We start from the raw sequence: 12,679 nt of genomic DNA, 5'->3' as shown, positions 1-12,679 counted from the left end.
ATGTAAACTTTTCTAATTGCTAAGCAAGATGGTGATTTCGGATTGCTGCCGAGAAATACTTTAGTTCTTGACAGTCAAGGTTTGGTCATTATTATTTGAGTGATTGGAGCATTTTTACAACCAGCTGTTTCGATATATTTGAAATGACCTTAAATGCGAATCATTTGACTGTATAGCGAAAGTAGCTTTAGTCAGTCTGGTCGTCCGTATAGCTTTTAGTTAAACCAAAAACAATTACAAGTTGTGCTAGCATACATAAGTTAGTTAAAAATTCAGATAAATCTGTAACGCATTGCAAGACACGAAAAAAAGGACGAGAGCGCTCCAATTTGAAATTACTCAAGTTTATGGCTCTCTTAAAACGGAATTAGCTTGTATAGAAACTACTAACGGATTTTGTGGTGAAGTTGCGATTATTAAGAGGACAACAGTCTTGATTCCAGCACAGTGTAGTCTTATTTGGCATAGTGAAGTACTTCGCCTTCATTTTCCTGTTTATGTATTTTAAATGCATGGAATTTTAGCTGTATGAATCGCAGAGGTAAAGAAAGAGCGAAATGCCTTCATGGCGGGTTGATCTGGCACATTGTAATACAAGTTTTCTGTTATACAGGCTTCAACGGCTGGACAACGTATTACGGGGAACAATGGGACGTGGTTCTTAAAAGTTCGGCAAAACCCCAAAATAATAGGCTAATCCTAAAGTTGTGCCTCCCAAAAATTCGCGAGTTGTTTTTAATTAAAACGTTTTGCGCGGACTGTTGGTTTGTAGGATTTTTTCGAAACTTTGTGAATGTTAGTAGGCTACAAAACCGAAAATGATAATAATGTATATTTTTTGTTGAAAAGTCTGTATTCAGTGTTGGTTTTTCGACAGGCCAAAACAGCTGTTACATGGCTAAGCGAGAACAAGCCCTGCGAGTTTATAAGACTCATGGATGCCACAATTGGAAGGTATAATTATTTGGAACTGTTTATTTTTCTTTTATCCGAGGGATTGTGATTTGTTCGATTCAGGCAGAATCCTGTAGTAAACGTGCTACGATCATCACTGATAATTAACGCGTGTAACACTTTTCGACGCGACACACAAAAATCCCTACGTGACCATAACTACGTCAAAATGACGTCATGATACAAGTAATAAACCTGCTTATTTCAATGGATGTTGAAGCTCGAAAAAAATCGTGTGTGTATGTGGTTTCATTTTGTAAATATATTTTCTTTGCGAGGATGAATGACGCATTCGCTACACAAAAATCGACCTTAAATAGGCATATTGGCAAAATTTGTAAGGAGAATATTGACCCTATAGCTGTAAATAAACATATAAACCAAGCAAAGACTCGCCGGAAGCGTAATGATATAGCGCAGGGGTCGGGGACTTTTTTAGCTAAGGGAGCCATAAAAGTCAGATATTCGTGGATGTATTTCCAGAGAGCCATGTAAAACATCTAGCTATAGGTTTGCAAAAACTAGTACATTGAGCAGGGCCGTTTATTTTGTCCCAATTTAAAGGACAGAACATAATATGCATCAAAAATTAATTAGCGAACTATGCATAACTTTGATTACGGAGTTCCGTAGAAAGAATAGGGCATTTTGGATATAGATAGATTCGCGCGAAGCGCCGAAAATTTCCTACTATGTGTAATAAAAAAGGAAATATAAAGTTACGAAAGCGGCCGTGGCAGCTTGCAATTTTGTACAGATCATACTGTGAAATGATAGCTTAGAATCTAGATCTAGACCTTTTTATCTGCAGGCAATATTCGTTCATCAAAAGAGCAATATGACCTCTCAAAAAGGGCCATATATGGCTTGCAAGCCATAGGTTCCCGACCCCTTATAAAGCGCGTTAATAGAAACTAAAAAAACGCCTAATTTATATAGCAACCTCTTAGGGTATATTTAACACTACACTCCATGTGCTATTACCAATTAACTTTAACTACTTGGTCAGTCTGTCTGTTTTAATTTGACAATATAAATCTAAACCAGGTGTGTCAAACTTTGACTTCTGGGCCGCACACACTCTTCACAAACACACATAGGATCCGCGTAATATTTCCACCTATTGCGCCTGCTGTCTTAAATTGCTCGATTTGTTTCGTTTTGATAAAAAAAAACCTTAACAAATCCTTGACAGCCACAACATAATTTCCAAAAAATTCCGGCGCATGCGGCGCAAGTGAAAGTGGCTGCATTTCAAACGTTTGTTAAATCATTTTTGACGCTTGAAAACATTTATGTGGGTACCCACACCACTCTATGCTATCATTATTTCAAAATGCAAATAAAGCGTTTGCCATAGGCACTATATCGAAATTATAAATTAAAGGAGTGCAGATATAATAAATATAATTGTTGAACAGGTGCGGCCCGCTAACGTACTGAAATGATCTCATGCAACCATCAGTAAGACTTGAGTTTGACCTGATTAGTTAAAAACCATAAGGGTATTTACCGATTGCCCTGTCGTGGAGTAAGAGCCAATGTTAAGTGTCAATTATATTGGTTTGTTATCTAAATTGTTATCTAATAAGGCCTCCACAAATTCTACCTTACCCCAAACACCACCTTTTATGTTCATCACTAACTTCATTAATAATTCTGCACCCAACCCAATTTTTAACCCCTAAACCCAATCATGGTCCAAGGCGACGACACCAAAACAGTCGATGCCAGACAGTTGCCTCCGATCGTCCCATATTATCTTCCTATACAGTTTGGTTTATTGGGCGTTTAAATTAAAGTGAAAGACTCAGGGCTGTCCCTAAATTGTTCCCTGGGAGAGCAAATAAAACCGTAGACGTATCGGATATATACTGAACGATCAAAATACTGTGAAGCAGGTTTAGCCCAAACGCTATCGCAATATACGTCGACTGCTATGGGCATTCTCAGCATTTTACATTACCTATTTCACAAAGTCATTATAAATGTTTTACGAAGTATTTAAGTCTAAGCATTCTTCATGGAAAACCCTTAACAGATGGCACACTGACTCCAACAGATTGAAGCTTACGCTTTGTTAGTTCATATATGTCAAATTTCACTTTATCCCACAGCAAGTAACGCCGAAAATCTCCCGAGCAGACTTAATAGGAAACGCCTTCGTCCTTGTCTCACTGTTTGCGGAAAAACGAGAAGACTGTGTATGCTTGAAGTTGCATTTAAACTCGGCTGCTTTTGTGCTGGTACTCGCCTTGGCGCCTTGCGTGCTTAGATATATTTCTATTTAAATAACTGCCGTAACGAATGAACACCAAAAAATATGCTAGCCGTTTTGAGCAGCATCTGATCGAATTAAAGCTCAATGCTCAAACAAAGAATAAAAACCAAAGACAAAATGGCTTAACAAGTATACCTATGTAACAATAGAAAACATATTGGTGTGTGATGTACAAGTGGATGTGTAACGTTCAGCTGTAATTTCAGGTATGGTATGACTGTGACCGTTTGTTGTTTTACTGCTCGTAAATGCTCCGAAAAATTATTAGGAGCACAATATTTAGATCTATTTGCGCTTTCGCTTATCGCCAGTTTGACTCATTTCTGGCTTCTCATATACACCGATGTCTTAGCACAGGGTTTCTCAACCATGGCCCTCGTTGAGAACCACTGTCTAACAGCAGGTACACTTCTTTTTTTTTTTTTTTTGGCGGGCTAGCTGCGAACAGGCTAGATAGGCTTCCCATTCAGAATTGAAGGTAGCGTTTATTTTAAGTGATTTTGCGGTCTAGTAGTTCGCTATGGTCTGAATGGCACACAGGTAGATGAGGGCAGCTTTAGAATTCTAGCTACAGATTAACTTATACCAGTCAAACAATAATAACCAATGTATATAAGACAGGGCCTTAATAGTAAGTTTAGCATATTATATAGTTTTTGCTTTGCCGTCTTTATTTCGAAGATTTGCGTTATATTGAAGCCCAGTGTTCAACTGAACCAAACAATGCGTGACTATCATTAATTTACAGAAGAAGATATCACCATGTTGTTAATGACCACAACATTTATTCAGATAATTCTTGTGGCCGTCCTAAAATTCAGTGACAGGTGTTTTACAAAACAATAAACTTTTCATCAGAACTGACTGCGGCGTAATGTTCGTAACAGATCAGTGAGTGTTTTGTACGGGGTCTACGAATATGTGTAAAACGGCCTGCCATTTGCGCAAGTGCTAAGGCAAATCCGACAGTCTATATATCCATGTGCAGATTAAACACCCGAAATTTTAAATTCTCAGGGACAGTTAATTCGAAACAGACAGTATAGAATGCATAACATTTTTAAATATGTTACTCCAAAGTCAAGACGTCCAACTGTGCATATGTAGCCTGAAGCAAAGTGATTTTTAGTCCATTTAATAAATTATATTATTGGACGTAAAACTTAATTATATGTACGGTTTTAGAAAGAGCACACTATTAAAACGTTAATTAATTTAAACCTTACTTTTTTCCAGTGTTGTTATATTAGTTCCATTGGCAGACATTGCATCTACTTCCGCGTTTGGTATAAATATAGTGAGAATGAATTTTGGACAAAAATGTGCTCTTGGAAGCTTGGGTCTAAATCTGTTGACAGGAGTATTTACTTTCATGCTGGGTGGTGGACAACTAGCATATTTTTTGCCAGGTAACTTATATCCAATGGAGATAATTATATGTTATAGCAAATTCTATGGAGAGTTAGCCAATGAACTTGGGCCTATTTAAATAAACAACAAAAACAATCTCCGGAATATTGCGGAATTTACATGTAAGATTTTCAGTGAAAAATATCAACGCGCACAACTTGCAATCAATGATTTATATATTTTTCAGCTGCATCCATTTCCGTCGTGAGGACAAAATATCCTGGAATTGATTTTAGTCCCCACCCTCTTTTCGTAAGTACAAACTACAATATATATTTCGTAAGTAGCCTTTAAACTCCAATAAATTATGAGAGGAAAATCGGATTTTTAAATGCATTGTATTGCATCGCGCGCCCGATTGTTGTAAACAAAGTATTAAAACAGTGAAATAAAAAAGGAGTTGCAGCTAAACATTAGAAACGCACAGAAGGCGATTTGGTGCTACCATTAAATTATCTTGTTATGAAATCGATAGAGTGTAATTTTACTTATCTTACAGTATCCTTTGATGTTTGCTTCATGTTTCGTGTTGAACTACGTCGCTCTTGGCTATCTCTTTATACTCGAAGGAAAGCAAAAGATATTTAACACAGTAAGTATTCTTACACACACCTTAAACAACAAAGTACTACTTTTATAAGTATGAAAATTTAACAAATTGATTACAAATTATTTACCAACTATTTTACATCAAATTGGAAAATATTTATCTATTAAGCCTATCAAATTTCGTAACTGTTGTAAAAGGTCAATATTCCATTCGCAATAAACCCTTTAAAAGTTACCTTATTGAACTTTGAGTATTTGTGACTAGATTTGCACTATTTATGATTGCGGTTGCTTAAAATGATAAATTACATATTAATAAAAAACATGTTTTACAGTTCTACTATGTTCTTTGGGCAATTCACGCACTTGGTCTAATAGGCTGGGTGTTCACATACTCATTTGAAAAACTCTTTTTTATGTTCTTTTTGATTTGCACCTATGGATTCAGCAGCATTCTCATTTTAATCATGGCAATGATAAAGTCCGAAAGCCTTAGTGACAATTCAGGTACGTTTTTAAAATTGTCCAGTAATGATAAAGGCGCTAAGTGCTCTAAATATATTTTTTGATTGCACCGTCTTCTGTTTTTGCACAAATTTTTTTTTAGAAAAACCTAACGTAAAGGATGGAAGTCCTAATGCTTCTTCTTAAATTGCAATTCCTTACACTGCCCTAAGCCAGCTATATGTGCAGACAGAAATAATAAAAAAAACGTATGTCTATAGTGGGAAGACAAACACGATTCCCAAAGTAGCTGCTAAGGCTAAGGATTGACTTTACGTTGTCGACGTTTATTAGACAGTACTTCAATCAGTATTCGGCAAACACCCGTGCACACCACATGCTCGCATTATGCTACAGTCGCTAACCAAGATATTGCAAACCGTGCTTAAAATGCGTGCGATTCTCTCGCTATCCACCCGAAAATGACCACGTCAAATAACGCAATACAAAACACCCACTTACGCAGAGCTGAGAAAACGGAGGTCAAAATTCACACAAAGTTCTATCCCCCCAGGGAAACCCAGTAGGCGGGTAGCCGATCAACGGCGGTTCCCACGGCCAAACGCAGTAGTCGGCACTAAAGTTCTCCAATAATTCAATTTGTGGCACAGTCACACTATGCGTGATACATATTTTGCTTTGTCGCTTGTTATTTTGCATTCTAGTTTTTAATAAACAAATTATTAAGTAAGCCCTGTTTGTGAATAATCATGATTTTACGTGAAACTTTTCAGCAATTTCGACGAAGTGGTTTGACCTTCTCGTAGTAAACGGATCAGCGTGTTGGGCTCTTTACTTTTCTTCATTCGGCTGCAGTTTCTTTTTAACAACCACTCTAATGTACCAAGACGGGCCTTCTTTAGAAGTTGGTACCTTGAGAGGTATGTTGTATACCTGCAATTGTGTCTGCTAATTGATGTTTAAAATGGCCGTAAACAGCAAATCAACCCCTGATGACTTTGGAAAGAACTCCAGCCATAAGACCAAATAAGAACAACGTCAACGTAAAAATAAAACACAGTTCGGACAAGACCAGAATAGGACTGATACCCAATAGGCGTAATACCGTCTAATTCGGAATAAGTCCTAAACCCGTAGTAAAAAGACCTAAATGACCAGATCAGGCCTATACTACATTTTATTTACCCGCAATCCCAACCCCTTATTACATCACTAACTTCCCCAATAATTTCAACTCCAATCCATTTTCTAACCCTACCCATTACCCACAAATAATCCCAAACAAGAAAAAAAATCCGGTGCCAAAACAGCGTCGCCCTAACGGCGCCATTCACACTAGGGCGCCCAAACGTCGGCACCAAAACGACCGATGCCAGATCCATGGCCACCGATAGCCCGATACCCCCTCCCTACAGTTTTATGCGTTATTTTGGCCATTTAGGCCTTATTTCAATGATTGTAGGACTTCCAAACGGGTTTCGTTGATCGTAATACTATATGGTTTCATATTTATTTTTTACTTGGTGTGTTGTTGCTTTTTAGGACTTACTGTGTGTTCACTTTGGAAAGGCCTATTGAAATCAGTCGGCCTATTCGACAAAGCTAAACAATCTAGCCTGCGGTGAGGTTCGAACTAATTACCTGCGGCCAAACCGAGTCGGTATACTAAATAATATGTGCCGTTGTCGCTAGTCAGTACGACTTCAGAAGGGCCTGATCACAGAATATACTCAGATCACAGAATGTACACAAAAATCAATCGAAGCTGTTGATAACGTTTGCTGCCACTTTTCAGGCTTCTTCGATAAACCCACCACATGCACATTAGCGTTAATTCCCGTCGTTGTTATGTGGTCAAGTTGGATTCTGTCCGACCTTGTTTTCTTTCACCGCTACACCAGGCACGTCCATGTGTTTTATCCAACGTTCCTAATGGTTTGCTTGGGTGTTCTTAGCAACTGTTCGTCCGAAACAGGTAAGCGAATACTTACTTTTATGAAATAATCAGGTAAATTTTATAGTTAATGAACTCAGATTAGGACACTTTACTGTATACAGAAAAAGTTTAAATCTTAAAAGAAGTCTTAATTTATATTGCAAGCTAAATTATATTGCAAGATAAAAGTCCTTATTAATTAAACACCTATATAATGTTAGTGGAATTTATTGTAAAAATTTTAAAGGAGACACGAAAATGCTCCGGCGAGTTTTACAAACGAAGAAGTCTAATACGCCACAGATAATATTTTTCTATAATTTGAATTAAAAAACAGTTTTAGACTAACCTAAAGTACACTTTTGTGTTTGCATAAACATTGAAAATCACCTTAGAAATGACTTAACCTAAAGTGTGTGTAACTGTGTATCTTTCATTGAATCCTTTTTACTGTGTATAGCATTTAACAAAAGTTGGGTAAGTTTGTCACTAACATCGGATAGAACATTGTTTCTTAACCCATTGGCCGCGACTCAAAATTGGGTCGCCAAAGAGTTTGGTTGTTTCGCCGAATGCAGAACTTTACATAATTAGATTTATTAAGATTATATAATTTTGAGTCGTCATATAATTTGGTAACTTACAAACGCTTTAATGAAGAGAATTGGGTCACCAAAGCTTCGGTGTTATTCTTACGCTTAGTATTTAGGACGCCTCGAAGAACGGTTGAAAAACGCTGGCGTAGAAAATTCCTTTAATGCTACTTTAATTTTTTGAATACAACTGTGTTTGTTTGCCTTCCAGGTTTGCCTTTTAACCGCCAAATCTACTTGTTCATGGGAGTGGTTTCTTTGGTCGCTTTTGCGTTGAGAGGAAGGTTTTACGTTGCGAACAAAGCAACGAAGAAAGAATAGGTACAACAAAGATCGCAAATTGCATTGACTTGTTCCGCATTAAAGCACTGTTTTGCAACGTATACGGACAAAAGAGCTAAAATACGTTGCCCGCCCTAAGCTTTGGTTGTAGGCCCACATCATATTTATTATAATGTTTTTTAATAAATCGTGCTACACTCACACTAAAAGTGTCAAGTTTTGTATTTGCAAAATGATGGTAATAAAGAGCACTAATTAGTTAGTTTCGTATCTATAGTTGCTAAGTTTTTTATTGCCTTACATGGCCTCGCAACTGCCGTGCTCGTAACTTTGTCATTTGTATAACGTACGAGAGTAAGCTTTTCTTTGCTAACTACAATTCGCCAACCCTCTTCTCGAGAATTAGAGGCTTAGACCTATTAACAAGGGGCGCCGTTTGGAAAAAAAATATATCGCTTATACCTTAATAGTATACGGACACTTTTTGTGTAATTTAGCTTGAATTGGAGTACAATTGTGTTCGATTTAAGTTACATAGGACAACGTTTAAATCGGACAAATTTACTGTCTGATTTAGTCTAAATAGGACAACATTTCCTTTCGATTTATGTTAAGTCGAACAGTATATAAATCGGAAAGTAATGCTGTCTGATTAAGGCTAAGTAACAATATAATTTGTCCCTTTAAATCAAATCGAAAAGTTTGTTTGTCCCTCTAATTTAGATCGAAAAGATTTATGTAAGACTATACTTTTGAAAGGTTTAAGCTACATTTCTCCACTGCTTCAATCACTTTTATTTATTATTATATATGCTCCTTTGTAGTAGAGTGGGGCGCGTTTTTGCACACAAATGTACCAAAAACTGTGTTTTACCTTTTTTTCTTTACGGATTTTTTAAGCACATTTCAAGTCTTTTCCACCCCTTTTAACGTCAAATCTTAATCAGTAGAACATTCATTTTATGAGAATATATACGTATCCAGAGAAGACGAATTAATATTAGTGGAATAATATATTTTTTGTTACTTACTCATGTTCGTAAAATGTGTGCGTTATGTTATCAATTAAAATATAGGTTGATATAATATTGGCTATGTTAAACCCTATGTTGTTTTATATTTTCGGAAGGCCATATAATACACTGTTCAGTTTTCCAACGCTGTTTGCTTTCTTCTTAGTTATGCAGCCACAATTTAACCTAATTCAGCTACAGCGGGGAGAAGTTATTTTGGATTAGCTGTAATGTAAAAAAGTATCGTTTTGTCGTTCAATGGTACTGTACGTGTAAAATTAAGTATTTTGAGTTTGCCGCGCAATAATAATGTTGCCTTAAGTATTCATGAAATACGTTTTAATTTCAACATTTTACATAGAAAAGTTGCACTTTTATTTTGGCGTTCTTTTTGTAAAACGTTGCATCGCAAATCTACATTTTGTAAACCGTTATGCGTTTATTTAATTTAAATTGTAAAATAAACGTCCCGTGCATGTTCAGTCACCTTATTTTTGGTTGTAAACATAGATGGCTTTCAAAAATTGGTAAATTAAAAATTAATTTAAAAATTAACTGCATGTGTTGTGCGAAATTCGTTTAACCTCGCCTGCATATCTTGCTCGATTTGTCAATTGAAGCATACATAGTGGGGGCGGGCAACTTCTCCGGTCGGCGAGCCAGATATGGGAAAGTCAAGTACTTGGTGTGCTCTTAAACCTTGCATGTTTTATTGCATAATGGCGGTTAATATTGTTTTAAACACGGCAACACTTCATTGCACATCAAACATACTGCTTTCTTGCCGACTTGAGTGAAAAAGTACTGGGGCATCCAATCCTTGTCAAACATTTATTGTAAATTCTAAATATAATTTTATAAAATAACAAATAATCTTGAAACACAAAGAAAACAAGAAACTCAATAATAGGCTACCTAACAATCACTACGATTTGTCGTATTAAGTAAGTAGTGGGGGATTGTGGCAGAATGTTGCCGCGGGCCACAATATCAAGTAAGACCCGAAATTACGGGCGGCTCAAAAATCGCGTCGCGGGCCGTACGTTGTCCCTCCCAGATATAAAGCGTGTTACCAAATATTAACTTGACTGGCTACCTTTGTCAAGTTTTAGGGAGATAAATGTGTAGGCGAGCGATTTTGAATCGTTTAACCTAGGGTTCTTAAACTTTGTGGGCCCGCCTCCCTTGACTCAATTTTTCCAAACTCATTAAACTAAAAGTGTATTACTGCAAAATAGTCCTAAGTGCGGAAGTGTAGTTTTAGTTTGTATAGACTAATCCGAAACTTAGCAAAGTTTCTTTTTTTTTTTTTTTATCTTTATAACATCGTAAAAAACTGTAGTAAAACAATGTTCGTAGGAATCAGGGAAATCTTATGTATTACATGAGGTATCTAAGGACGTAGCTATAGAGCGTTTGGCCTCTGAAATGAGAACCCTTTTTAAATGACGTACCTTGAGTTGGCACTATAGACAAATATCAAAAAACTGTTCTACTATATAGTACCGGTGAACAACCTGCTGTCCACATGTGGTTTACTCAATATAACTTTTGATGGTGTGCACGTGTTTAGAAAAATACAACTGTACGAGGCCGAACGCGATACAAACTTTTTCTCCACTTTATGCGGAAATTTAAGTTTGAAATTGGGCTAAAAGTGGGAAAGGTTTTTATGTCATAAGCCAGTCATAAATCAGCCTCCATTGCTGGTGATCAGATTAATTGGCTAAGAGCATTATGAGCAGGACCGATCCAGAGGGGGTCCCTCCCCCCAAAAAAACTTGCGCGATAACTGGTTTTGAGTTACACATACGCGCACGAGTTCGACAGAGAACAACAGGTGTTTTTTTTAATCAATTGTTTTAGCACGTTACGTTATGCCTAAAATTTCCAACGACGTCTATAAAATATGTGCTACTTGCGGCCATGAGAAAAATAAGACCTGTTAATGCGACCGTTAATGACTAAAATGTTGTTTGCCCCTGGACTATAGACGTAAAGTGCAGACCTGCAATTTTTGCCATATATATGTTAGCCAGGCCGACACATGCAAGTTGGATGACTGGTTATCGTTCGTACAAACAAAGAAGTTTTAGGTCACACACTGGGCCACGAATTGTTTTTAAAATAATTTTGAACCACGGAATATAAACACTTGGGAACCAGTAATTTTCATTATGATTTCATTCAATTCTTTACTTTCTACATTGGCATTATAACGCACTGGTCGCCATCACAACACTCAAACATTTGCAATTACTATATTATAAAAAAACACAAACTTGTAACAATCTTGAGATTAACGTTAACAGTTTTAAAACATAAACTTATGAATCACTCGGCGGACATGAATATTCCTCTCACGCGACATGGGTTGCCGATTCCTCTGCGATAGGCCAAGCCTACAATTAAGTATACATTAAATGTTAAAACGTGCGCAAGCTAACCTTCAAAAGACGAAGTAGCCTATAGTCACCCCACGTTACCCCCCACAGCTTGTGCAGTGTTTATAACAGTGTAATAGAGAAACAGGCGTCACGAAGTATGGTTTCGAAATAATATTTCATCTGTCAGACGCAAACTTATATTTAACTCATACTGCTTATAATTTAACTTATATTGACGGGTAATCAAAAACTTTCCACTTTTACAGCATAGAAATAAAAATTTACGGCATGAAAATATTCCTATTAACGATGGTAATAAATATAAGCTGTCGAGCACGTAGAGCTTAACATACTTCACGACGTCTTAAATGTCATTACAATCAATTTATGACTTAGTTCTCTCGCAAGGCAAAACTTCTTACTATAGTAGAAATGTCATCCAAATTCATTGAACGTAACTTTACAACAAATAATAAAAAATACATCAGTTATTTTTAAAATCTACACGCCAATTGAAGACTGAGTGACCAGCTAGCGTTTACTCCAGTTCACAGGAACAGCCAACTCTGAGTCGTACAACATCGCAAAAACAGCTATGTTATGAACCACCTCATTGATATTCTTAACGTGCATTTTTAACAGCTAATATTTATCAGATTAATTGTACATGGCTGCTAATAAGCTCAGTTACAGTTTAGCTTAGTTCTAAATCATAGGCCTACAACAATTAACGCAACGTTTTTGCATGTGTTTTAAGTGTGACCGCGCATATGCTTCTAGTTCGGTGAGCAAATTAAACATAAAATAAA

General features: G+C 36.7%; 1 protein-coding gene across 1 annotated transcript; it reads left to right on the top strand.

Annotated features, from left to right (window-relative positions):
• The first annotated feature begins 4,481 nt into the window (after positions 1-4,481).
• LOC146138291 (uncharacterized) lies at positions 4,482-9,952 on the top strand. Its single transcript, XM_083394211.1, has 7 exons — positions 4,482-4,644; positions 4,833-4,897; positions 5,145-5,237; positions 5,530-5,701; positions 6,433-6,579; positions 7,455-7,634; positions 8,400-9,952. Exons 1-7 carry the CDS (start codon positions 4,539-4,541, stop codon positions 8,507-8,509), a joined length of 873 nt encoding a protein of 290 aa, XP_083250337.1. The 5' UTR covers positions 4,482-4,538; the 3' UTR covers positions 8,510-9,952.
• Positions 9,953-12,679: the final 2,727 nt, after the last annotated feature.

This window comes from Ascidiella aspersa, chromosome 7 (genome assembly GCF_963924565.1).
Source record: "Ascidiella aspersa chromosome 7, kaAscAspe10.2, whole genome shotgun sequence".
NCBI classification, from domain to species: Eukaryota; Metazoa; Chordata; class Ascidiacea; order Phlebobranchia; family Ascidiidae; genus Ascidiella; species Ascidiella aspersa.
Note: the sequence above shows the minus strand (reverse complement) of the source record. Positions and strands in the feature narration are given on the sequence as shown.